Raw genomic sequence first — 26,407 nt, forward strand, 5'->3', positions numbered from 1 at the left:
GCAGGCAAATGGATGAAGCTAGAAAACATCATGTGGAGTGAGATAACCCAGACCCAAAAGACAAATATCATATGTACTCAGTCATAAGTGGTTTTAGACATAAAGCAAAGAAAAACCAGCTTACAAGTCACAATCCCAGAGAACCCAGACAGCAATGAGGACCCCAAGAGCGACATACATGAATCTAATCTACATAGGTAGTAGAAAAGACGAGATCTCCTGAGTAAATTGGGAGCATAGGGATCATGGCAGAGGGTAGAAGGGGAGGGGAGTAGAGGAAAATATATAGCTCAATAAAAACAATAAAAAGTTACATAAGTTATTTTGATAAATACATTCATTTAAAATACAAACTGCAGAATTTTTATGGTTTTATATAGGTCTTGGTTCCATATTTTTTTGATGTTTATAGTATGTAGGATCACAAACAATCATGGATATGCTGAACAATCAAAACTGAAAACCTCTTGGATGTTTGCACTTTTTATTTTAATAAGCAAAAGTTGGTTACAGTGTGCCGGAATAGTGAAACTGAGGAGCATCTTTGTTGGCACCAGTGGCTCTGATCTCACGGTTGCTTTGATTACAATCCTTCAGTGACTTCTATAGCATGACTTGAATGCAGTCTGAACCGTAAGTCTGCTGCATTGAGATACTCCCATTTCACACTGGCTAGAGACTGGAATCCACAGATAATTAGGAAGATGTAGAAAAACTGGAACCTTCACACTCAAATCGTGGGAAAAATCAAATGTTTTAACTGCTTGGGAAAACTGTCAGTTCCTCAAATACCAGGTGACCCAGCTATTTCCTTCTAGGTATAATCCCAAGAGAGATGAGAACACATTTCCATACAGAAATTTGTTCACAAATGTTCCTAGCAGCATTTTTTTTAATAGCCAAAAAAAAAAAAAAAAAAAGGTAGAAACAACCCAGATGCTAACCACCTTTTGGTTGGAGAAATAAAATCTTTAGTGTCCATTCAAGGAAGTATGATCCACTGACATGAATGAAGTGTCTATACATGCTATACCATAGATGAACCTTGAAAAGATCTAAGTGAAAGAAATCAGTATAAGAATTCATGTCAGTTGAGCCCACTTAGGTGAAATACTTAGAATAGACAGATCCATAGACACAAAGTAATTCAGTTGCTTTGGGCTATGGGGAAGGAGAAAGGAGAGTAGCTGCATATGAATGAAGAGTCTCTTTTTATAGTGATTAAAATATTCTAATATGTCTGGTGATAAATATGTAATACTGACTATCCCCCAAACCATTGCATTATAAATTTTAGATTAGTAAATTATGTGTCTAGAACAGTATTTCCTAGGGTTTTTTGTTTGTTTGTTTGTTTTTGCTGTTGTTGCTATACTCAATAAAGTCGTTATTTAACAATATCCCAGGTTGGACTAGAACTTGCTGTGTAGTCCAAGCTAACCCTGGTCTTGTAGTACTCCTCCTGTCTCAGCCTCCTTTGTGCTGGAATTACGTGTGTGAGCTACCACAAGTGACCCCCTTCTCCAGCCCGTTTCCCGGCTTTCACTTGGCCTCACCCAGCATCGCACCTGTCCTCCTATCCACAGGGCATTTCTCTAGCTCAAGGCCTTGCACTGCTTATTCCTTCTTCAGTAAAACAAGAACAGACCCTCTCCAGCAGAGAGTAAGTCTGCTTTGAGCTCCCCCATTTTCCATCCCCAGCACACTGTTTTCTGTGGTGTGGTATAGCTGAGCTGTGTGTTAATGTCAACACTTGTCAGCCTCAAACCTAGTCAAAACTTACCTTGGAGACTCTTTTACATTACCTGGACAATGCAATTCTTTTTATCTTTAACTCAGCTAGTTTATTTCCTCTTGAAAATAAGAATAGCTTTCTATTCTGCCAGGTACTGGTTGAAACTGGCTAGCATTTCCAAGTATTACTTAAAATCTAGAGCAGTAAGGCCTGGCAAATAATACAAATTTGGATACAGGGTGATTGTCTACCACTTCCTCCCAATCCCAAATTTTAACAGAAACGAGACTTTTCTGGATGTGGGATGTCAGATGGACATTTCATTTGAATGTCAGTAATTCACTGTACACTGTGTGAAATAGTTGGAGAGTTTCTAATGAAAATGCCGCTGCTGTTTTTCATTAACCTCATTTAACTCCGCCATGCATTGTAAGCAGTCGGATCTTTGCCCTCACGTGCTACATTGTGTGGGCCTTTACTGTAACTAGACACATGTTCCCACGTGTCATAGTTATATGGTCATGCAGTTATACATAAGAATATCTACTTACATTCTAAGACTGAAATCAAGACCTGAACTATGAGAGGAGCGAGAGTTCTGTCCTTCCCCTTTTCTCCCAGGAATTGACTGCCCTGAGCGCTGGGCTTACAGTGTGGGCCACCGTGTCCGCCATCGGGGATCCTTTGAAGTTCTTCTTCTCTATCACTTATTTGTCAACCAGATGCAGTCATATTGAATACAATATGGCGTGAAAATGAGTTGAGAAAACTATTCTACATCCATACAATGAATTACTGTTATAGTTATTCATGCAGAAAACAAAGCTAAATTGGCTTATAGCATGATGCATTTAAATCTTACTTGGAAATATATATATTATGTAGATAAGCATATGCACTTTAAGATAAAATCGTGTGTGTGTGTGTGGACCTGCACAGACTGCTTTCTGTGTTGTGGCATAGACACATAATCATTTGGAAATGACCATTGCTGTGGGGAAGGACTCAGGAAGTGTGAGAGGAAAACATACTTGTTACTACAGCACTCTTTGGGACTGTCTCCTCTCACAGTGCACACGCAGTACCTTTAAGTGGAAATACATGTGTATCTTCATGTTTCTATGCCAGTTTGTGTTGATAATGTAAATGGGTGAGAAATGTGTGTAGCATCAATTTGTGCTAGTGCTTGTATGATTTTTCTAGTTACTATAATATAAATTGCCAATAACTTGTGTTTTGTGTCTTACAGAGTTACATCCATTTGGGAGAACAGTCTTCAGATCACTACAATTTCAAGTTTTATTGGAGCATGGCTGGGAGCATTTCCTATTCCACTGGACTGGGAAAGACCATGGCAGGTTGGTTTTAAAGACTTCAAACGAACAAAATGCGTGTTGGCACAGCAGTAGGAAAGCTGATGAAGAAAGCTAGTATGTGGTGCAAGGTATTTGGTTGTTCAGTAAAGTTGTGAACACAGCTCAGTCTCGGTGGCTGCTATTGGGACATGACCCAGTGCCACAGGCATTCATGTTGGCCTGGATCTACCGTACAGCTGTTTTTTCTATATGCATAAGTGAGTGTTTCGTTTTAAAATGTGCGTATATATGTTGTATGCATGTATTTGCTTATGTGATTATGCATTTATCATGAGTGGAGGCCAGAGGTTGACATCCAGTGTCTTCTTCTGTTGGTCCTCACCTCATTTTTTGAGACAGGGTCTCTCACTGAGCCTGGATTACTGATTGGATAGGCTGGCTAGCCGTGGAGGTCCTGGATCCTCCTGTCTTCCCCTGCCTGCTCTGAGATTACAAATGTTTGTCCCTATGCCTGACTTTCACATGGGTGCTGCTAATCCAGACTCAGGACTTCATGTTGGAGAGCAGCCACTCTTTTATAAGCTTATTTTGCTAATACATACAGGAGGCTTTTCCTCCCTCCCCCTCCCTCTCGTTTGCTTCATTGAATACTTACCTTGAAATATATTACAAAGCCTATAGCAAAGTAGTTTCTAAAACAAGCTTTGTTACATTATTTTTATTTATCTTATGTGCACATATGTCTGGGTGCATGCATGCTGGAGTGCATGAGTGGGAATCCGAGTAGGTTCTCACCTTCCCCCAGATGGGTCTAGGAATCAAACAGGTGGTCAGGTTTGGCAGCACCAGCAGGTACCTTTACCCACTGAGATGTCCTGCCAGCCCCTATGTAATTTTCATAACAAAGGCAAATGGTTTGAGAGGAAGCTGAACAGTACATGGGATACCACTGAGCCATATCCCCACCCCCTTGGGGCTTTGAGACAAGGTCTCATTGCATAGCGCAGGCTGACTTTGAACTTGTTCTGTCATCCAGGCTGGCCTGAAACTTATGATCCTTTTGCTCCTGCTTCATGATTACAGATATGAGTCACAACACCAAGCATCATTATCTTAATTTTTAAAATATGGTTTTTTTTGAGACAGGATCTTATGTAGTCCATGCTGGCCTTGAATTCCTGATCCTCATACCTTTCCTTCCCTAGTATTGGGATTACAAGCATGTCACCATGTTCTAATATTCTCTGTTGCTGCAATAAAACACTGAGCAAAGGCAACTTGGGGGAGGGAAAGATTTACTTGGCTCACACTTCCAGGTTACAGTCCCTCATTGGTGGAGGTCAGGAGAGGCGCTCAAGACAAGAACTTGAAACGAAGGAACACTGCTTGCTTGTTCCTTAGCTAGTTTATGGGATGGTGCCGTCCACAGCTGACGGGTCCTCCTGCATCAATTAATAATCAAGATAGCCCCCATAAACATGCCACAGGCCAGGATGAGCTGAGAAATCCCTCGGGTGAGCTTTTCTTCTCAGATGACTCTAGGCTTTGTCAGGTTGACAATTCAGATTAACCAGGACACACTATAGTTTGTCAGCTTGACACACAAACTCATCACTGTGGCACTATAACCTTTCCTTTTCTTTTGTCCCCAAGATCTTGTTTCACCAATTTTTAATTGTTTTATAATATACTACTTTATCATGTAGTTTTTTTTTAATTTTAATTTTTATTTTTTTTTGGTTTTTCGAGACAGGGTTTCTTCTGTGGCTTTTGGAGACTGTCCCGGAGCTAGCTCTTGTAGCCCAGGTTGGCCTCGAACTCACAGAGATCTGCCTGCCTCTGCCTCCCGAGTGCTGGGATTAAGGGCGTGCGCCACCACCGCCCGGCTGTAGTTATTTTATAATGTAATAAACTCACTATTGATTTAGTTTATTGCTTGTGTTTACTATAGTAAACACTGCTGTGATAAATACTTTGGAATCTATAGCATCATGAATTTTTCTGGAGATAATTTCCTCCTAAAAGGATCAGTGATATTACAAATAAATGTACTTTTTTTTCCAACATGAAGGGAATATTTTCTGGTCTCAAAGAAAAAATATATTTGCCTTTTAAATTTAAGCTGTATTAATAATTTTTGTAGAAAGTTAAAATTAGCTTTTTTTGTCCCCATTCAGTGAGAGAAAACCACCATTTGTATTCTGATGGTAGCTTTTGCAGCTCTCTCCATGCATGCTGTTCATAATGTGCATGTTATTTTTAATCTGCTTTTTCCCTTTAAACTTTATACTATGGTTTTGCCACATTAGTGAAGAATTATATAACTGCAACATTCTATTTTCTTAAAATAATATGTCAGGTTTTTTTTTTCCTTCTTTTTGGATTTTTCAAAACAGGGTTTCTCTGTGTAGCCCTGGCTGTCCTAGAACTTGCTCTGTAGACCAGGCTGGCCTTAAACTCACAGAGACCCACCTGCCTCTGCCTCCCTAGTGCTAGAATTAAAGGTGTGTGCCACCACTACATGACAATACACCAGTTTTTAATAAATGGGCATTTAGGTTGTTTTCAGTTCATTGTAGCAGCACTAATTTTATTATTGTCATACTTAAGCATATATCTGCATATTTGCCGAGGTTGTAAGGTCAATTCCTAGGTAACGAATGATTGAAGTTAAATCTTTCACATATACATCACTTATAGGACCTGAATTTTCTGTTGAACATAACTGCCTATTTTTAGTCCATTTTTGTGGTTTCACTTAGATGTTCTCTCTCAAGCAGTTGAGTGTTTCTTTCACATTCAATAATTCTGATGAGCTGCCCTCCACATGATGACGGATTGTCATATTGTAGAAGTCTCAGAAGGAGAGTGTGGCAGCACTGATGTCCTTGTGGGGGTGTCAGTGCTCGTGGAGCAGAGCCCTACTTCTCATCATGTTGGTGACAGCTGACATCTCATTGCAGTCAGCCATACTTGGTGTTATTCCACTGAAGATAGTGACATAGACACCGGAGGGCAGTTGTTGACGAAGGCACATGAGTTATTTCAGACAGCCAGACTCATGACTTTAGGTTAATATAATCAAATCTAAATATAGAATATTAATAGAAACTAAAGCACAGTGGGACATCAGCTCTAACGAGTTGGTAAAATGTCAGTGTGTGTATGTACATTACCTACTTTAGTGTCTACAAGTTTGATCATCCCTGCACGTCTACAGAACTAGAAGCCAGACTGTGGAAGGCAGACGTACTGACTGAAGCAGGTGTCTGGGTTTGCTCAGAAGACGCTATTCACAGTCCAGTTGTCCACTTTTACATCAGTCAGGCTTTTTTGCCACTAATTTTTCGCCCTCTATACTTACAATGAAGAGTGAGAAAGATTCAAATTAATATCAAATGTTTTAAATTATTGTAGTTTTCCCTTAACCTATGATATTGGGAAGTGTGATTTTTGAGACAGGCTGTCACTCTGTAGCCCAGACTTGCCTGAAATTCACGATGTAGCCAAGGCTGGCCTTGAACACCTGATCCTCCTTTCCCCACATCCCAGGTGCTGACTGAATTTGCCTCTTAAATCTCTGTGAGGGCGGTGGTGGCGCACGCCTTTAATCCCAGCACTCGGGAGGCAGAGGCAGGCGGATCTCTGTGAGTTCGAGACCAGCCTGGTCTACAAGAGCTAGTTCCAGGACAGGCTCCAAAGCCACAGAGAAACCCTGTCTCGAAAAACCAAAAAAAAAAAAAAAAAAAAAAAAAAAAAAAAAAAATCTCTGTGAGTGTGCACTGTGCACTACTGCACATGGAGCATTCGCCTCTTAAATCTCTGTGAGTGTGCACTGTGCACTACTGCACACGGAGCATTTGCCTCTTAAATCTGTGAGTGTGCACTACTGCACATGAGCAGTCTGGTGGTGGCTCCTCATTGTCACTGTGTACACCTAGCTAGCCGCCTCTCTGGCTCGTGTCTCCTGGGGTGACAGCAGCCTGGGCTACTACTGAGCCATCTTCTGAATGATAGACTTTAAACAAAGATTTTCTAGTTAGCTAATTTGAATACATTACAAGTTGTTAGTCATCATTATTGAGAACATTTCATTCAGCTGGGATACACTGGCTGTTTTGTTCGCTTTCGAGGACTACAAGTGAGAGCCTGGCTTATTCGCTGTCATCCTGAAGGGGGACACGACGTCTGGGGCCTTTACTCACTTTTTCATGCTCCTTTTAGGCTTTCTAATAAACTGAGAAGTGATGCAGTTTCTGTTTTTTTCTTTCACTTTCATTTTCAGCAAACAAAGTTTTTGTGGTACTATTCTTATTTTTTAATAAATCAAACTCTACAGAACAAGACCTCATGGTGGCTCATAATGTTGACAGAATCTGCCAGAAAAGCAGTAAAGGAGATGAGGGGATAATGGCATTTCCTAATGTGGGGGTTGTGCCAGAGCAAAAGAAATTTCAGGAGAAGGTATACTGTGTAACTCTGCTGTGAAATACAACATGCTATTACAGGGGAATTTTAGTTCTTTGTTCCTTGTAGCCCAGTACACACTTGATATGTTTAAGTTATAGTCAGAGCAAGCATCTCTGGGTTGTGTTTTATTTATATTTTGTAGAAACAGGAGCGTCTGGTTTCTTTAAAAACACACATGCATGAACACACAGAGCCAACAAAAACCTTTCGCATTTTAATGCTGTTTTCTCTACTCTGAATTCAAGTTTGATTTCGTATAATGTTCCTGTGGCCAGGCATTGATGGTGTTCTGAAATGAGAAATCTCAGCCATATTTGTAGTTTTCAAATGGATTCTTCATTAAGGGACAGGGAAGTCCCATTGAAAATTGAAACCAATTTCAATTTCAAATTCAAGCCAATGAAAACTTACTTTCAACTTAATGTGAGCTTTCAATATTTTAGTAGTGACAGGTGTTGAAGCTACTGGGCATTTCCATAGTTGAAGGAAGACCTCCCTTCCTGTGTAGAAGGCAGCAAAAGAAGGTGGCTACAGAAAGCAGGGTAGTAGGTACCTACCACACGGCTGTGACCTATGAAAGCTGTGGTTTGCTGACAAATCTTTCAGCATACACAAATGCCAGCTTCATTATGTATGCGGAGCTCTCACCCTCTGCTTCTGGTCCTGTTCTTTCTGCTAGTAGTCCTTACGTGAGTTACTTTCCTTTTGTTTCTTAAACCAGTTTATTGAGTTTCTTGAATTTCATATCGTGTTCAATTCTGTGTGACATTTCAGACACAAATAGAACATGAGTCATTTGTAGGTCTCTGTGTTCCAGGCATGGGTCTTGGTGCTATGCCAAAGGTAATGTAATCATGGCAACTGTAAAGCAAGGTAGATCTCATTCCTGTTCTTAACCCCCACAAAGGCAACGTGTGGAAGGGAGGAGTACACTCCATGTTCACCATTATTTGACTGGCAAAGGAACGATTTAGGATCTGAACAAAAGCTCCACCTACACCATGATTCTCCTCACTGCTGGAGACTGAAACTGTTTGTTTCTTTCAGGCCATAGCTTTGTTCTCTTTAGAGTATTAAATTGCTTTCTTCTCCCATATTGTTTCTTCTAAGTGTCGGCATCACCCCGGAGATGTCTGTATTTTTAGACCAAAATTTAATACATTTGTAGGAGCATATTTAAAGCTAATTTACGGTGCTGTTGTATCTGTAAAACTCATGCTTTCTCTTCAAGTGTGTGCACACATATGTAGCATGTGACTATAGGAAGGTGACAGCTGTCATGTTCCGCTTACTTCTTCTAAAGACTTATTTGTGTGTATCCGTGCACGTGTGTGTGCCCATGGAGTCCAGAAGGGACGCTGGAAACCTCACCTGGAATTACTGGTGTTTGTGAGCCTCCAGATGTGGGTGCCATCAGAGTAAATAGGGATAAACTGATGAATTGCAGAGGAAGGGCTGTTAGCTCTCTGCAGCCAGTTCTGTGTCTCTCACAAGCTATATTTTAGTGGGTTTATTGTCCTGAGCAAATTTTCATTTGCATGACTGTTAGAATCCATCTGAAGTCTGGTAATGTATCGCCTTCAAATGATAATTTACATTTCCTTTGAATTTGGTCTTGCGTGTGTTGCCTTGGATACTCCTAATGCAAATGCTGCCCTCTGCTGTATGGAGCTGCTCATCTGGGCCTAGTTTGCTAATTGCAAATGGACACTGACCTGCATTTACTCTGACCTTTCTCCTACTACAAAGAACACGAAGTTAGGAAATGACTTGTGGAGCGGTGAATTCCTGGTCAGGACTCCTCACAAGTGACAGTAAACACTCCTGAACACACACGCATGCACATAAGTTAGCCTGTACCATCTCTAATGAAAGTTCTGCCTCCGTCCTGTCAGCACAGCTTACAAAGGGCACATCTTTAACCCAGAATCATTTTCCGTTAAGTAGTACTTTTCCAAGTCTTGAAATGTGTAACTATATATTAACATTTTACTTGAATACAGTATAATGCCTTCAGTAAGGGAAATACCAATTAACCTAAAATCATTTAAGTCCTCATTCAATCAAACCAGTGATCTTGGTTTTATCCTCTACTTTGGCATTTTGCAGTAACCAATCAGTTATAATTCTATGACTTCTAGTTTCAAATTATGCAAGAATTTGTGACATTTGTGAATTTTAGAAAATGTATATTTCAAAAATATGATTTTCTATCCTGGTGAAAAAGAATCATGGTTTTTTACATTGATATTTATTTTTGCTGTGTATGTATGAGCATCTGCAGGGTGTATACTGGACACAGAAACTAAGCACAAAATGGCTAGATGACTTGCCAGGGACCACGTTTAGTAAATCTTAAGTCAAGATTCAAATCCTGTCTGTCTAATACCACAATCAGTGTTCTTAATCACTGTTCTGTGCCAGCTGGCGCGCAGTTGAGAAATACCACACTGCACAGATGTGCTGAAGCAGTCCCTTTGCAGCAGCAAAGTAGGAACACACTTTTAGATTATTTCATTTTTATATTGTTGTCTTTTGTTAAGATTATTTTACATTTTTTTGTCCATGTATGTGCTATGTGTTCACAAGGACAAAAGTGGGTGTTGAATCCCAGGACTGAAGTTACAGATGGTTGTGAGCCTCCATGTGGTGCTGGAAACCATACTCGGTCCTCTGGAGAAGCAGCCAGTGCTCTTAACTGCTGAGCCATCTGCCCCAGCCTACATTGTTCCTTTCAAACGGTTTTTATTTGACATAAAAAAACACACATATTCAGTTTATTTGTATATTTTGAAAGTGCTTTTTGGCTTATGGAGATGGAATTATTTTATTTCTGGAAAAAACTACAGGTTTCATTTACCCAAATTCTATACTAGATAATATAAAATCTTATTAATTTTTATTACTTTGAGAAAACAGACCTTTTTTGTTCTTACTCAAGTGATAAAGAAAAAAAAAACCACAGTAACATAATTTATAGGAAGAAACATAATGGTGCCCAGAAAGCAAGGCATTTTTATTTATTGGGGGGGGGGGGGTTGCTTGAGTTAGCTTTTTGTTTTCCTTTTTTTTTTTTTCTTGGTGTCTTGGTTTTTTTTTTTTGAGTATGCTGTAGCCAGGCTGGCCTCAAGCGCATGGTGATCCAGCCTCTGAAGTACAAGGTCACATGCCGGCACCACCGGCACCACCGTGATTTTGTGAGATAAAGTCTTGCTTTGCAGCTGTGCTGGTTAGACACAAGCGAGAGTCATCTGTGAGGAGGCACCTCAGTGAGAAAACGCCTTCATGAGATGGGGCTTCGGCAAGTCTATAGGGCATTTTCTTACCTAGTGGTGTGGGAGGGTCCAACCCACTGTGTGTGGTGCCACTCCTGGGCTGGTGATCCTGGGTTCTATGAGCAGGCACGGCCTCTGCATCAGCTCCTGCCCTGTTTGAGTTCCTGTCCTGACTTCCTTAGATGATGGACAGAGAGATGTGGAAGTGTAAGCCAAATAAACCCGTCCTTTCTTCCCCAAGTTGCTTTTGGATATGGTGATTCTTTACAGCATGGCCACCCTAACACAGCATCCGAGGTTGCTTCAAATGAACCATCCTCTTCCTCAGCCTCCCGAGTGCTGGGATGAGAGGCAGGTGCACTGTGCATAGCTAGGATGCTGACTCTCTACCCAATGAAGCTGCTCATCTCTAAAATAGGGTTTTCTTTTGATAACTACTAATTTTATCTACTTGTATTGCATTATGTTGTTATATAACATGAGATGTTTCTTCCATTTAGTGATTTTTAAGAAATATTTGAAGTTAAAAGAAATTAAATAAAATGATCATCATTTTGGTGGCAAACCCTATGAATGGCTTCTTAATATGAATGTCTTTGTTCTCAATTACCTATTTTCCTTACATAAAACCAAGTAATTATATAGTGATCTCAGATCATCATAATTTGGAGAAGTACTTATATCTCTGCAGCTGAAATGGCACATAGGTTCTATGGATTCTTAGAAATACTAACGTGCCATAAAGAACGTTAAAAAAGTCTTTCTGTGAAACAGGAAAATGGTTTTAAATGGAAAACTTAAGATCTCGTTATGAAAATATAATTAAGCTGGGCTGAGTTGACAAGTCGGGATGAATTCTGTGCTGTAGTGTGGTTTTAAACATTTTAAAGCAATTGTAAGAAGGCCAGCAAGAAGCTGCTTAGGAGATTGTGTGTCACAGGAGAGCCAAGCCAGCCTTCTTAAAGGCACAAAGCCTGCACCATCACTAGAAAACCGGCTGGAAGGTTAGGACATTTTCTTTTTCTGATGATGGTATGGATATCTTGAGTTTTACATAACAGCGACTTACTGAATGTTCCAAGCTTTAACCCCTTAGAAGAGAAAAACATTTAAACATGAATAAAATATTTATTTCATTTTTCACATTCTTTGGGAGTGAAGTATGGCAGCTGTCTAAAGTGTGCGGCTGTGTATGTCTGTGTTTGAGAACAGTAAACCACATAGTGATTAAAACAGAATTTGGTGCCTGAAATTGGAATTTGGCTGGGAGCCACAGGGATTGTTACTCTCCCCCACACTCTGACTGACAGAGAGCTTTTTAGGGGGTGCAGGTGCTCACACATTTACCGACAGAAGACTTTGTAGGGGGTGCAGGTGCTCACACATTGCCAGGAGTGAGCAATCTCAAAGCAGAGGAAAGGGATTAAATAAAAACTACTAAGGTAAGAAGTTGAGTGCTTTACATAAATAGTAAACTGTGCATTTCATTTTATTTATGACCCCATATGTTAGGAAGGGATGCTATTGAAGTAACAATCACTTAAAAAGCAACAACCAACAAACCAGTATTTAATTTGGTATTTAAAACCAAAAATTAAAAAGTCAAATGGAAGCAATGTCTAAAGTAACTAAGATAATTCATAACAAATAGCAGGAACCCAAGCTCTTACTTATTGGAAATATAATTCATTGCAAGTAAGCTACAATGTAAGGATGGAGTAAGGGCACACATTAGCAAAGTTCTATTAGAGTTCAAGATTCCCCTAACAATTTTAAAGGACTTTAGAACAAATTTTCTGTGCAAACACTGATGAATTATAATTTCTTCTAAGTTTGTTCATACATGACCTTATTTGAAGCAGTGCATTCACTAGCACAATTCATGTTAATAAAATAGTTTTGAAAAGTATTTTCTTTCTTAGGTATTTCACTAGTTTGAAAGGGATTTTTCCAGAGACTAGTCTGAATTTCTGTTGCAGCCTAAGCCTTTAATGAAGATATGCTTCTGAAAAATAAGGCATATTCTCTATAATCTGCCCATGAATAGAAAACAAATCTTTGGTTTTTTTGGTTAAAGTGGCAGAGAAGATTTTGCAAAAAGAAATACTAAATAACCAACACAAAGAGCTCTTAACAAGCAATGGGAAACTCCAAACCCCATCAAGGTAAATAGAGTACCTAAGGCACCTCAGGTTCAGATGATACAATCGTCTGCTTAGAGTCCGAGTATTCTATATACATGGTTCTTACCATCTGGAGAAAGGGAAGCTGGAAAGGTGATGCCCAACTATGACTGCTGTGAATCAGAAGAGAGAGACAGAGCTCATGCGTGGGAGGGACACTGGAGCGTGTTCCCATGGTCACAGCAGGAGGAGAGCGAGGCACACCAGTGCACCTTTCCCGATTCTGAATCCATTTCTCTTGGAGCAGGAACGTTCTTGACTTCAACTTCACTGCCTAATACACTAAGTGTCAAGGGTTTCACAAGTGTAGATTTGAAGAAAAAAGAAAAACCAAGACTCAAACCCATCAAATCTCCAAAGGCAACTTGGAAATGAATAACACTTTACTGTCGGGATTCCTTCATATCATGGGTTTGACAACTTAGCTAGCATGTTAACTCATTATACAGTTTCTTTCAATTCTATCTAAAAACAGACCAGACAAAATGGGGAGGGTACAGAAGCCCCATCTGAGCATACATAAGGCCATGATGCTTAATGTGAACCACCACTGCTTGGAGAGAAAAACATCCCACGTCCACTTCCAAGAGAAAGCTCTTGTCCAGTAGACTGTCCACTACCAAGTGGGGGCGTGTGGTGCTTAGACTTCAAAAACTCCTACAAAGTCACATGCAAGACAGTACATCTAGATTTGTGACTGGTATGAACATTTAAGGCTGTCATTTTCAAGTATCAATGTTTAGTGTTCCATTACCCAATCTGTGCAATAGACAAAGCTGTGAGCACAAGTCTTGGAAGATGACAGGAGCTCGCTAAAGACAAAGGAGTCGCAGTCTAGGCAACAGCAAATTTAAATCTAAGAAAGGCTGGCAACACGATATGGATTAGATTATGCTTCCCTAAACTGCATGAGCTGGTTCTCATGGAAGCTTCATCTAACACTACTGTCTGTTGCATGGCGTTTAGAATAAGGCAGATCCATAGCAGACCGAGGAAGAAAACCAAATGGTACCAGCCAGTTATTAAGGTGGTTTGTCTCCAGTACACTGTGATGGCCTATTCCCCGAGAAGGGTTAGAAGTGGCTCCAGTACACCAACTAATTTTTACAAAGAGATATGGAAGTTTGCTTCCCATATTTTTTTTACACGGGGCTTTTTATGTAGGGACCCACATACCCTGTCTGCGGCATTAAAGAAATCAGCATTATTTAGTTCTGGTTTAATAAAGTATGGCATGGCTGGAGAAACCGTCTTGGGAAGCCTGTAGTATTGTTTGCCTTGTACTCTGTGTATAAGCTGTGGGCTGTACCCTCTGTGGCTACGGTATCTGTAGCTCATGGAAGCCAAACATCCACACATTCCACGGAACATGCTTAGATTCTAGGTCTTCCCTGACACAACTGAAGGTTTCTAAGGTTTGTCAGCCTACTCACTTCTTGTTTCCTTTGATGTACACAGCCAAAGTGGGAATTAGAAAAATGACCAACTAACTCAGAGAGCTAAACTGAGTTCAGGGTTATGGCAAACTATGACCCAATTTTTAAATTTGTACGTTAGCATGTATTTCATGCAATTTGGGAAACATCAAACTAAATCTACAGTTGCCAGAAGCCTTGCTACCTTTTGATGCACATTAACTAAAATGTGTACATTTTAGTGTTCGTGGTAAATGCAATTATGACCTATTAAACTTTTGGCATTCTTTAAGAAAGCACATTAAGCTTCACTATAGAAATATTTATGTTACACTTAATTTGTGCTCAAGTAATAATAAAACATCAGTTGGTTTTGATTTCATAATTCTTTCCTCAGGTGTGGCCCATCTCCTGTACACTCGGAGCAACCTTTGGCTACGTGGCTGGCCTGGTGAGCTCACCACTCTGGATATACTGGAATAGAAAGCAACTCACATACAAGAGCAGTTAAGAGGAGGAAGGGGAGAAGCTGTTTCTTGGTGCAGATTCCATAAGGGCTGTGCAGAGGTGGATGGTCAAAGCCAAGCGGTTCCATTTACAGCACTGTTGTTTGTCAATGTTGTCTCAACGTGATGTGATTGTAGCTTTTAACTATGAAACCCCTGAGAGATTGTACCTTCTAGTTGAAATAAAGTATTTATAGTAGACTGTGGCTTCAGATGCTGTTTGCTGCCGCTTAGACCTTTAAGAAACATTCTCTGTGAACTCGGTAGAATGCTGAGGACAGGTTCCCTCCCCCTCAAGTTAAACTGCTTTGTTGTAAGAGGTCAGGACATTGCCATAGCATTTCAAGTGCTTTCTGGGAGAAATGGACAGTTTCCTTGGCCGCTACAGACTTTTCTCACGTAATCAAACAACAGTTTATACATCTTGATCCTATTCTTTTTTTAACTGTGTGTTTCTTTGGAGTTAAAATGGCTATGATAGCCTCATCAAAAACAGTCTTCAAACCCTTCTGGGTCAAAGCTGAACATTCCACATAGCAGCATGCGCCTATCTGGGAAGAAAAGAAAAGCCACGATTACATAAAACAATTTTTATAGAACTCAGTAATAGCACATTGTATGGGAAGTTGTAAAATACAGCTATGCCAATTATTACCCATATTCATAATCTCCAGAGGAGACAGTCGTTGAAATGCTTAGTGTATGGCCTTCTAGATTTCTCTATGAAAAGTTCATTCATCAAATAGATACTTGCTACTGCTTATGTGCTGAGGATTAAAGGAGCACAGAGCAGACAAGGCAAGTGCTGGGGAGAAGGAGCAGAGAGAGTCAGAGAAGCCTTTCAGGTCAAGGTTGAGCAGTGAGGAATCCTGAGGAGCCACGCAAGACCCAAAGACCTATGGGAGGTACTTGACATAGCCCAGACAGCGGAGAAGCCAGAGGTGGGAGCGATAGGCATGTGACTGCTCACCGTGTAGACGCTGGTCATTCTCCAGTGTCAGTTCCTCAGGACTGCCACGCTGCTCTATCCCTACTGTGTTCTCCAGACTACACATTGCTTCTGGGACTAAGTCTCAAGAGCAGGGTAGGAACTTAATGTTGTTCTGTTGTGTTGTCACCTGGCAAGTAACGCACAGTCTTCTTGGAGTGGATGCTCGTGCTTACTTCTGACCTGGTGGCCTAGGATGGATGCTCTTAGCCCACTTTCTGCTGGGACATATGCCCTCTGCTGACTAATTCATCTAATGTAAGGGGTTGCTGTACACTGAGACGCCACTGCTCTACACATTGGCCGACTTTATTTCCGGCACCTGATATGACAGCACATTCTGTAGTTCACTCTCCGCTCTTAGAACTTTTGCCTTTGTGCATTAGAAATTCCTTCTCTCCCCGAGATGATAAAGTCAGATGCAAGCAATTTCTGAAGTGGTTTGTTGGTGAAATCCTTTCTGTTTGCTTTGGGAAAACTGTTCTCCAGAAAGTTCTCTTGCTTCTTCCTATCTCCTAATAGTATATTTTAAAAGACCTCATTAGATAGTACTTATACAAAAATCATATTAAAGCTAATGGAAAAGAAGAAAGAGTAGAAGGAGGAAGAGGAGGAGGAAGAATCATCCAGTGTGAAAGGGAAAAGAATCTAGCTTTGGGGTAAGGGAAAATATGAGTTAAAAGGTATTCTATGTATCTGTAAATATGTTTTAGAAATCTAGCCATATTTTTCCTTTTAGCCACACATTTAAACTGTTACCCAATGTCACTTCAACTACACTGAAAGCAGAGCCTAATTTGGCACACTACAAATATTTCAATAATTAAGAAAGGTGTGAAGTCTAAGCACCTGCTTCTGGCTTTTAAAAAGCCACCTACCAATGGCTTTAAAGACATCATAGTTGTAAGCATACCAAAGACAGGCATGTGACCTGGAAGCCCAGCTCTGACAATTTTACTGCGAGATCTCAGGCAAGACCCCCTGATATTTAGAAGCACGCCCCCATTCTCTCTCATTCATCTACAGTCAGGAAAACAGTTTTTCCTTGTGACATCAATGCAGAGATAAGAGAGATAAGGGGAGAGAAGTACCCAGCAGCCCTGGGACATAGTGCACAGCGCAGCTGGCTTCTGCTGTGACTTCACGTTCGTGGGAAATCCAGCAGGGACTCATTACCTCTTTTGCTAGTTTCTGTCCTTGTTCCATACAGACAGGTTTTTCTTTCATGTCGTTCAGTCTTGCTAAAGTTTTGGGGTCATCTCGGAGATCAATCTAATTAAGAAAGATCAATAATGTCCCATGATGTATATTTTAAAAGAAACCAACGCATATAGTCCCATTTAAGCTCCACATATTAAAAAATAAAACAGGATTTTAAAGATATTAATATAATTTGGGAGAATTATTTTTATGTAAAATGAGAGGAATTACCATTTGAAACTTGTTAGACACATCATTTGCTAATCCTAGGGTCTTTTGTCTGACAGCAACCCTCCAAAATAGCTGGAGAGCTTATTCTTAACAGAATAAAATCCAAGCAGACACACCTGAGTTCCTATTAATAAGAAGGGGACATTTGGTGCATATTCCTTAAGTTCCGGTACCCATTCCTCTTTCACGTTTTGAAATGAGGCTGGATTTACCACAGAGAAGCATATGAGGAAGACATCAGTCATAGGGTAAGATAAAGGCCTCAGACGATCATAGTCTTCCTGTGGACAAATAAAATGAGAGGTCATTATTTACACTTACAATGTCCACCGATTAGTAACAATAAATACATTAGGTCACATGAGTCAAAAAGTTCATCCAGCACTGTATCTCTCCATGAAATAAGATGATTCCACTTGTTTTTCTTTTTTCATCTTTTTTGGTAAAACAATTTAATACAATTAACAAATCAAATAAAAACTAAGAAAATAGAGGGGTGTGGTGGCCCACTCCGTAACTTCGTAACATTTGGGAGGCTAAGGAAGGGAGATGGGGAATTCTAGGCCTTCCTGAGCTACAAAGTGAGATTCCCACCTCAAAACACACAAGCGCGCGCACACACACACACGGGGGGGGGGGGGGGGGGGGGAGGGGGGAGAGGGGGAAGGGAAGAGAGACAGAATACACTGATTCCTAAAGCTATCACTGAAAAGTTTGTACAAAGACCCAAGACGAGCTTGATGCTAAGTATTCTAACATAATAACACACACTGAATAAGTACAGCAAGTATTACAATGGTACAGGTAAGACCAACATGGTCTTTCACGGACTTATTCCTTAAAACTGTGATTCACATACAGAGGCACAGAAGGCAAAGAACCTGTAAGGATGGAGAGTCATAGTAAAGGTGCTGGGGAGCTGGGGCCTGACAGCGTTCTTAGTGCTTAACGCACCTTCACGGAGACTATTTTTGCTTTTCTTGTCCTCTTCCTTCCCCCTCCCCTCCCATCCTTTGTGTATACAGCATATGGATATTAAATGTGTAACTCACAACCCCTCCCACTTCCCTTTCTTTCCCAAGTGTTTTCTTTGTATTTGCCAGCTTTTTTTTCTTTGCATATATATACCTGAAACATATATACACACATCCATAAAGCCACACATACATTCTACTCTGCAAGCACCTTGTCTACTCTGCCTTGCTAATCACTCCACACCAAAATACACTGGACTATTACACGGGTCACACGGCTGCTTCGGGGCTCCCTTCCTGACTACACTGGACTATTATTACATGGGTCACACGGCTGCTTCAGGGTTTCCTTCCTGACTACAGTGGACCATTACACGGGTCACCACTGCTTCAGGGTTTCCTTCCTAACTACATTGGACCATTACGCGGGTCACACCGCTGCTTCAGGGCTCCCTTCCTGACTACACTGGACTATTATCACATGGGTCACACGGCTGCTTCAGGGTTTCCTTCCTGACTACAGTGGACCATTACACGGGTCACACCGCTGCTTCAGGGTTTCCTTCCTGACTACACTGGACTATTACACAGGTCACACTGCTGCTTCAGGGCTCCCTTCCTGACTACACTGGACTATTATTACATGGGTCACACGGCTGCTTCAGGGTTTCCTTCCTGACTACAGTGGACCATTACACGGGTCACACCGCTGCTTCAGGGTTTCCTTCCTAACTACACTGGACCATTACACGGGTCACACCGCTGCTTCAGGGTTTCCTTCCTCACAGGTTTTAGTTTCTGCCACACCACAATAACTATCTCATTTTGCACGATCTATTTTCTGTGACACTAAGTTCTGTGTACACTCTAGCAAGAGAACGGAGTCGGGGTTCCACTTCTGCCATGGCCAGACTCATCTGCTTTCTCGGAACCTGGTTTTGGAGTAGACTATCTCTTAAATGACCCACTTTACTACCAGAGCTGTATAAATGCGGAACTAAGGGAATATTTCCAAAGATCTTCCATTTAGTTTCTGCAGCATTATTCTCCACTCAAGAATTTTCCTTCCACGCCATCTGACATTTTTCTCACTATAACTTCAGTCCCAGCACCTCCCCCTACTTGTGAGTGACTAGTTCCAGAATCCCCATGACACCCAAATCTGCAGATGCTCCAAGTCCCTTCTATAAAATGGGGTCATTACTTATGTGTAACCACTATCCACCCTCGTGTACATCTTAAGCTTGCTTAGAGTGCCTAATCAACACAAAGTTAGCTTACTGTATCTCTTAATGTCCTGGCTAGTTTTATGTCAACCGGACACAAGCTGGAGTCACTGGGAAGGAGGGGGCCTCAATTAAGAAAATGCCTCCATAAGATGGGGCTGTAGACAAACCTGTAAGCATTTTCTTAATTAGTTATTGATAGGGAAGGGCCCAGCCCATTGTGGGTGATGCCATTCCTGGGCTGTTGGTCCTGAGTTCTATTAAGAAAGCAGACTGAGCAAGCCATGGAAAGCAGGCCAGTAAGCAGCACCCGTCCATGGTTCCTGCATCAGCTCCTGCCTCCAGGTTCCTGCCCTGTTTGAGTTTCTGTTCTGACTTCCTCCAATGATGGACTATGATCTGGAAGTGTAAGCCAGATAAACCCTTTCCCCCCAACTTGCTTTTTGGTCATAGTGTTTCATCATAGCAACAGAAACCCCAACTAAGACACTTAGGGAATGACGGCAGGAATAAAGATCTGCATGCATTGTATATTTTCCCCCAAATATTTCAATCCATAGTTGGTTAAAATTTCATAGTTGGATATGAAACCTGCAGATAAAAAGGGCTGATGTATAACATTTAAATCCTTGTCTACGGATGTTAACTTTTCTATTTTTTTTGTGAGTCTTTCATTTGGTGATATTTTGTTTGTGCTTTAACAAATAAAGCTTGCCTGAAGACCAGAATATGGAGCTAGCCACACTAGTTAGCCATAGAGGCCAGGCAATGGTGGCACACACCTTTAATTCCAGCACTCAGGAGACAGAGGCTGATGGATCATTGTGAGTTTGACGAGATTGAATCAGTCTAAAGAGAAAGAGAGCCAAGCAGGGGGTGGCTCAAACTTTAAACCCATCACTAGGAAGATGGAGACAGGAAGGGATATGGCTGGGCAGAAAAAGGAATATAAACTGGGAGTAACAGCAGCTCAGGGCAGTCAGTCTGAGGATTCGTAGAGACAGGATCTTGCCTATTTGGTCTGAGCATTCAGAGAGGTAAGACCTCTAGTGGCTGGCTGCTCTGCTTCTGATCTTTCAACTTTCACCCCTTAATATCTGACTCGGTGTTTTTTGTTTTTTGGGGGGGATTGTTTGTTTTTCAAGACAGTGTTTCTCTGTGTAACAGCCCTGGGTGTCTTGGAACTAGCTTTGTAGACCAGGCTGACCATGAACTCAGAGAGATCCACCTGCCTGCCTCTGCCTCCCAAGTGCTGGGATTAAAGGCGTACACCACTGATGGAGGAGGGTCATCTGTCTACATGTTATTTTCATTGATTAATAAAGAAACTGCCTTGGCCCTTTAATAGGACAGAAAATTAGGTAGGCGGAGTAGCCAGAACAGAATTGTGGGAAAAAGAAAGCAGAGTCAGGCAGAAGCCTCAGGCAGTTGCCATGCCTCTCCTCTCTGAGACAGATGCAGGTTAAGATCCTTCCTGGTAAGACACCACCTCGGGGTGCTACACAGATTACTAAATATGGGTTAAAGCAAGATATGAGAATTAGCCAATAAGAGGCTGAAACTAATGGGCCAGGCAGTGTTTAAATGAATACAGTTTCTGTGTAATTATTTCGGGTGTAAAGCTAGCCGTGCAGGAGCTGGGCGGGAATGCAGCCCGCCACTCCTTCAACACACCACCACTGCCCAGCTCCGAGTTTTTATTTGATAAAACGAATTAGGATTGTGTTACATTTCAAATGACAATATATTCTAAGGCAGTTTTGCTGGCTCATCAAAGGGCATATACTCTACAGCCATAGGCAGTGAAAGTTTCCAAGGTGACAGAACAGAACAATAGGGAAATGTCATTGCCACATTTCTACAATCTTGGTTTATTTTTTATATTTATTTAATGTATACAGGTATTTTGCCTGTATATGTAAATGTGTGTGTGTGTGTGTGTGTGTGTGTGTGTGTGTGTATACATGCACATACCTGGTGCCTACAAAGCCAGAGGAGGTGTCAGATGCCCTGAGATTGGAATTGCAGATGGTCGTGAGCCACCATGTAGGTAATCTACAAGAGCAGCCAGTGCTACTAACTGCTAGGCTGTCTGTCCTGCTGTCTGGCTTTACTATCCAGTGTGGAGGTTTCAACTTACTTTTGGCTACATCTGAGCCCTGTGTTTAGAAATCAGGCCATAGGCAGCAAGCAAGCTCCTGCAAAACGGGCTGCACTCGTGCAGGGACGCAATGAACTATGCTCATTCTGGCCTACAAGGGTGAAGAGAGGTATCGTGAGATATGAGTAAAGTAGGGTTTGACCCCAGGCAGCTAAAAGACAAACAAAGATACATCAGAGCAAATAATACAATCAGACACTTATCTAAAAAGAAAACACCAGAAAAAAAAAATACTGAATGTCTTCTGCAGTCAAGGAAAAGGAAGTCAAAATTACACTAAGATCCTATCGCACCCCAGTGAGAATGGCTATCAGCAAGAAAGCAAGAAGGAGCCATGATGCTAGGCATATTGGCCAGACAGAACCTTTGTTCTCTGTTGATGAGAATGTAAATTAGGACAGCCACCAAGAAAAAACAGCAAGGAAGTCCTAAATCACACAACTACCATATAAGCCAGTATACTGCCCCACAGTATATATTCAAAAGAATCAGAGTCAGGATCCAGTGGAGACACTGGTCCACTCATTGTAAGAAGATGAGACCATTAGGACCCAGCAAAACACCCACGTTCACTGTGGCATTATCCATGGTAGCCAAGTTATAGAATCAGGCTAGGTGTCCATCAAAAGGTACATGGGTAAAGAAAATGTGGTATGTATATAAAATAGAATTTCATTCAACAAAGTCATGTCATTTGCAGGAAACTGGATAGACCTAGTTTATTATGTTAAAGTAGGCCATACAGAGAAAGACAACATGTTTTCTCTCATTTGTGGAAAGTGGTAGGGGATGGCTAGGGAAGGGTTAGGGACACCGGGAGTGAGGAGAGAAGAAGCGTGGGGTTGGGAGGGTGGATACAACAAATATATAAATATGAGTGTATGGATACATCACAGAAAAACCCGATATTGGAATTAGTATGCATTAACAGTTATGTGGGGTGCTGGGGAGCTGGCTCAGGGTTTAAAGGCACTTGCTCTTGCAGAGGGCCCAAGTTCAATTTCCAGCACCCACATGGAAGCTCAGAGTCATCTGCAACTCCAGTCCCAGGGGACTGGAAACCCTCATCTAACCTGAGGGTACCAGGTACACACATGTACACAAACATACATGCAGTAAACATTCATATGCATAAAATAAATCTAAAACAAATTCCAAAACCCTGATTTAGAAGAGCAGTTTGAGTGTCAGGTGGTACACTCGGTTGCCCTGAGCATGTCTTTCACACCGTGTAGCCCCCGTCAAACAGCTAGCACATGGGATGTGGAAAGGAAGCTCACAGGTCCAGAATGGAAGCTGCTGAAAGCGGTGAAGCAAACCCGCCCTTAGCGCTCTGGAGGGCGGGCTCTTCTCACTAAAATCCTCCCACACTGAGGTTTCCAGTTTTAACAGGCACCACAAATGCGGTGTTACCCCGGGATGAGGAGGAACAGTCTCCACAAATGCGGTGTTATCCCGGGATAAGGAAGAACAGTCTCTACAATGCGGTGTTACCCCGGGATGAGGAGGAACAGTCTCCACAATGCGGTGTTACCCCAGGATGAGGAGGAACAGTCTCCATAATGCGGTGTTACCCCGGGATGAGGAGGAATGACTAAGACAGAGCCACTGAAACACTCAGAACCCTGCATCCAGCACATGGAAGGACACCAGGCTTTAACAGAATCCCTGCCCCAGGGGAAGCCAACTCTCCAATTCCTCCACAGTCCTTGCAAGGTCCCAGGAGCCCTGTGCTCCTGGCTTTAGCGCCCAGCAACTACAGAGAGGTTTCTTTCCTGAGAAATATAATTTTCTACACTCTCATCAAAACACCCAAACCAAAGTCTCAAGAGCACCATGCGTTTCTGATTAATAGAAGAAAAATGATTTGTTAGCGCTGTGTTAATTGGGCACTTTGGAACACAACCAGCTTAAGACTATTAGAAACATCAAAAAAAGTTTTTTTTTTTTTTTTTTTTTTTTAAAGAATACCAAGGTTTTTTTTTTTTTCCTCAACCAAGTTTACTTCATCAGGGAAACAAAACTCTGTATTCCTTCTTTAGGGGGCTGTGAAAAGAAAGTTAAAGAAGTTGGATTCAAAGTTCCCTAGAAATACTTAGTCACATTAATCCAAACCTGATTGCTTTCATGAGTCAGGCCTGACTTTTCCTAGTGACAGATGTGGACATATCGGAGGACAATTAGATCGATCCTTTCTAGGAATCTATTAAATTGCATTTTTTATGTTAGAATAATCACATGCTAGGACTATAGCTATAAAAACAGAATTTTTATAAAAAGCATGTACAGACCTTCTTGGAAGTAAATAATGCTAAACTGCCTACAGTGAACTGCTCTTCTCTGCCATCTTGGGCTAAATAAGTGGCGGTTATTTTAAGAAGGAGCCCTCTCTTGCTCTTATCCAGTCTGCGTAATTAGCAGGCTATTAATAGAGAGCAAATTAAAGAATAAGTTAGCTTTTGTGCACATGGTGCCCAGCCTCACACAAAGTGGCTTCTCCCCAGTGCACGGTGTCTGCCTGGGTTTAACCTCAAATGTGGGCCTGAGAGGGACAATGCAGGGCTCGCGAAGTCTCTCATCTCAGGCAGGCTGTTGTAAACAGAAACACCTTGAGAGTTGGCAGAATAAGCACCCTTACTTTGAAACACCCATTTTTCCAAGTCAGAACTTTCTCGACCAAATCTCCTGTGTCCTCCTAATTAGTAAACCAATTATGTTAGTTCTAATTGTTAAAATAGGCATTTAACTGGAATGTTCTCAGGAACATGGCTACATATACGAAAGGACAACTACCCAACATAAAAATCCTGAATATTGTTAGCGGGACTTTTGGGCTGCTAATGGGTAATGGGACTTTGGGGCTACTACTGGAACTCTTGACTTCCTACCAACTGGCTACCGCAGAGAGGCTCCGGTTTTTAATCAGCCATGTTCTCAGAACTTATTGAGCAGGTATTACAATATTGGAAACCAGAAATGGTAGAAATGATCACACACTTAGCAGATGACAAGAATCTCACACAGGGAGAAATATGCGCACAGAGAACACAACAGGTCTGCAGGAACAGCAGAACTGAAGGGTACCCTATCAGAGTTCTGTGCTCAAGGCCCAGCCCGCAGAGCCACCAGCCTTTCCTCGTTAGCTCAATGCTCACTCCCTCCCTGCAGACCTGAGCATTTCCTCCCACCTGGCTGGTCTTCAGATTCTGTTTACAATACAGATCCATTTCTCATCAGCCACCGACACTGGACAGCCTCCCTCTGCTGTGCATTGCCAGTGAACATTCCATCACCCTGGCCACTCCAAAGCCGTCAGCAAATATTGGCTGAGATTGCACTGCATGAAGATGTCCTAAGGATGTACATGCACAGACAAGGATATACACGCACAGACAAGGACATACACACACAGACAAGGATATGCATGCACAGACAAGGATATACATGCACAGACAAGGATATACATGCACAGACAAGACAAGGATATACATGCTCAGACAAGGATATACATGCACAGACAAGGATATGCATGCACAGACAAGGCTATCCATGCACAGACAAGGATATACATGCACAGACAAGGGGCTTGACAGTATCTCCTGGAGCTTCTAATTTAGATGGATATTCAAGACATAAACAGAAAAAGATGATCATATAAACAACAGGATGGATAGAAGCTTGAACAGGTGAATAGATAAGTGCTTAATCCAAGAATCACCATTAAACAGCCCCAGAGTGCCCAGAATGGTGCTATAGTCAACAAGGACATGAAGAAAGAACAAGATTCAAAATCTGATTTCTAAATTACATTAGAAACATTTGCAGAGTTCTCTCATGAAAGATGTGTTAGCAATCCGGCAATGAGGGGCCTGGAGAGATGGCTCAACAGGTTAAGACCCCCAACTGCTCTTCCAAAGGACCTGTGTTCAATTCTCAGCACCCACACCTGTCTGTAACTCCTGTTCACAGGACCTGACACCTTCACACAGACACGCATATAGGCAAAACACTGGTGCACATTAAATAAATAAATCTAAGAAAAACAGGCAATGAAGTTAAATGAACAAGCAATCCACGCTGTGCCTTGCAACACACTAGGGCTTTGAACACTGTAAAGATGTCTGTGAGCACGCCCTTACAAGTCAGAATGTTGTATATATCCAAGTGCTGACTAGGAGATACCAAGAAAAGAAAATATCAGAAATGTATTTGAGTCAGCCCTTACAGCTGAAGAGGTCTGAACACATACTGGGGGTGTGGTCTCCATTAAGCCTCTCACTTCTGGGAGCCTGTGTTTCTTTGTAAAATGGGAGGTTGTCAGCAACAAATACTTCCAAGGCCAGAAAAATGCCATAGGGATAAACTATACTCCCCAGTGATCAGAATACCGTCCACTACCAAAGTCTCCAAGCTCCCTCTGAGACAGCCTGGAATGAGAGCAAGTGGGCCACAGAGGACTAATTCTTTCAGGCAAGCCCCAGCCTTCTAAGTTCAAAACAGCTGCCGGGTATTCTGGGAGACAGAGAAGCAGCCTCACCGTCAGGAATGCCCTGACAACTGCAGCTCTGCTAGCCACGGAGCAGCAACTGTCGCGGCCAGTGCTCGCAGCAGTCCTCTCCATCCGAAACATCTGTTTCGAGTGGCAAGTCCAAAATAGGCACCGTGCCCTCTGGAAACAGGGTACATACCCAGGCCAGGTGGGCTCAGGCGCATGGATGGAGTAACTC

The 26,407-nt window shown here is 41.8% G+C and overlaps 2 protein-coding genes across 4 annotated transcripts in view; one reads left to right on the forward strand and one right to left on the reverse strand.

Annotated features, from left to right (window-relative positions):
* Window positions 1-15,101, forward strand: part of Pigf (phosphatidylinositol glycan anchor biosynthesis class F) — a 34,780-nt gene extending 19,679 nt beyond the window's left edge. For both annotated transcript variants that reach the window (XM_038318896.1, XM_038318897.1), the window contains exons 5-6: window positions 2,985-3,093; window positions 14,792-15,101. In XM_038318896.1, the coding sequence (XP_038174824.1) occupies window positions 2,985-3,093; window positions 14,792-14,905 (223 nt within the window). In that variant the 3' untranslated portion in view covers window positions 14,906-15,101. The remainder of the gene's footprint in view (window positions 1-2,984; window positions 3,094-14,791) is intronic.
* Window positions 12,247-26,407, reverse strand: part of Rhoq (ras homolog family member Q) — a 37,123-nt gene continuing 22,962 nt past the window's right edge. The window contains exons 3-5 of one of the 2 annotated variants that reach the window (XM_038318898.1): window positions 17,436-17,600; window positions 17,065-17,160; window positions 12,247-15,451 (exon numbers count right to left, since the gene is read on the reverse strand). In XM_038318898.1, the coding sequence (XP_038174826.1) occupies window positions 15,296-15,451; window positions 17,065-17,160; window positions 17,436-17,600 (417 nt within the window). In that variant the 3' untranslated portion in view covers window positions 12,247-15,295. The remainder of the gene's footprint in view (window positions 15,452-17,064; window positions 17,161-17,435; window positions 17,601-26,407) is intronic. The other variant, XM_038318899.1, reaches the window with a different exon arrangement.

The sequence above is a fragment of the Arvicola amphibius genome, chromosome 2, assembly GCF_903992535.2.
Source record: "Arvicola amphibius chromosome 2, mArvAmp1.2, whole genome shotgun sequence".
Classification (NCBI taxonomy): domain Eukaryota; kingdom Metazoa; phylum Chordata; class Mammalia; order Rodentia; family Cricetidae; genus Arvicola; species Arvicola amphibius.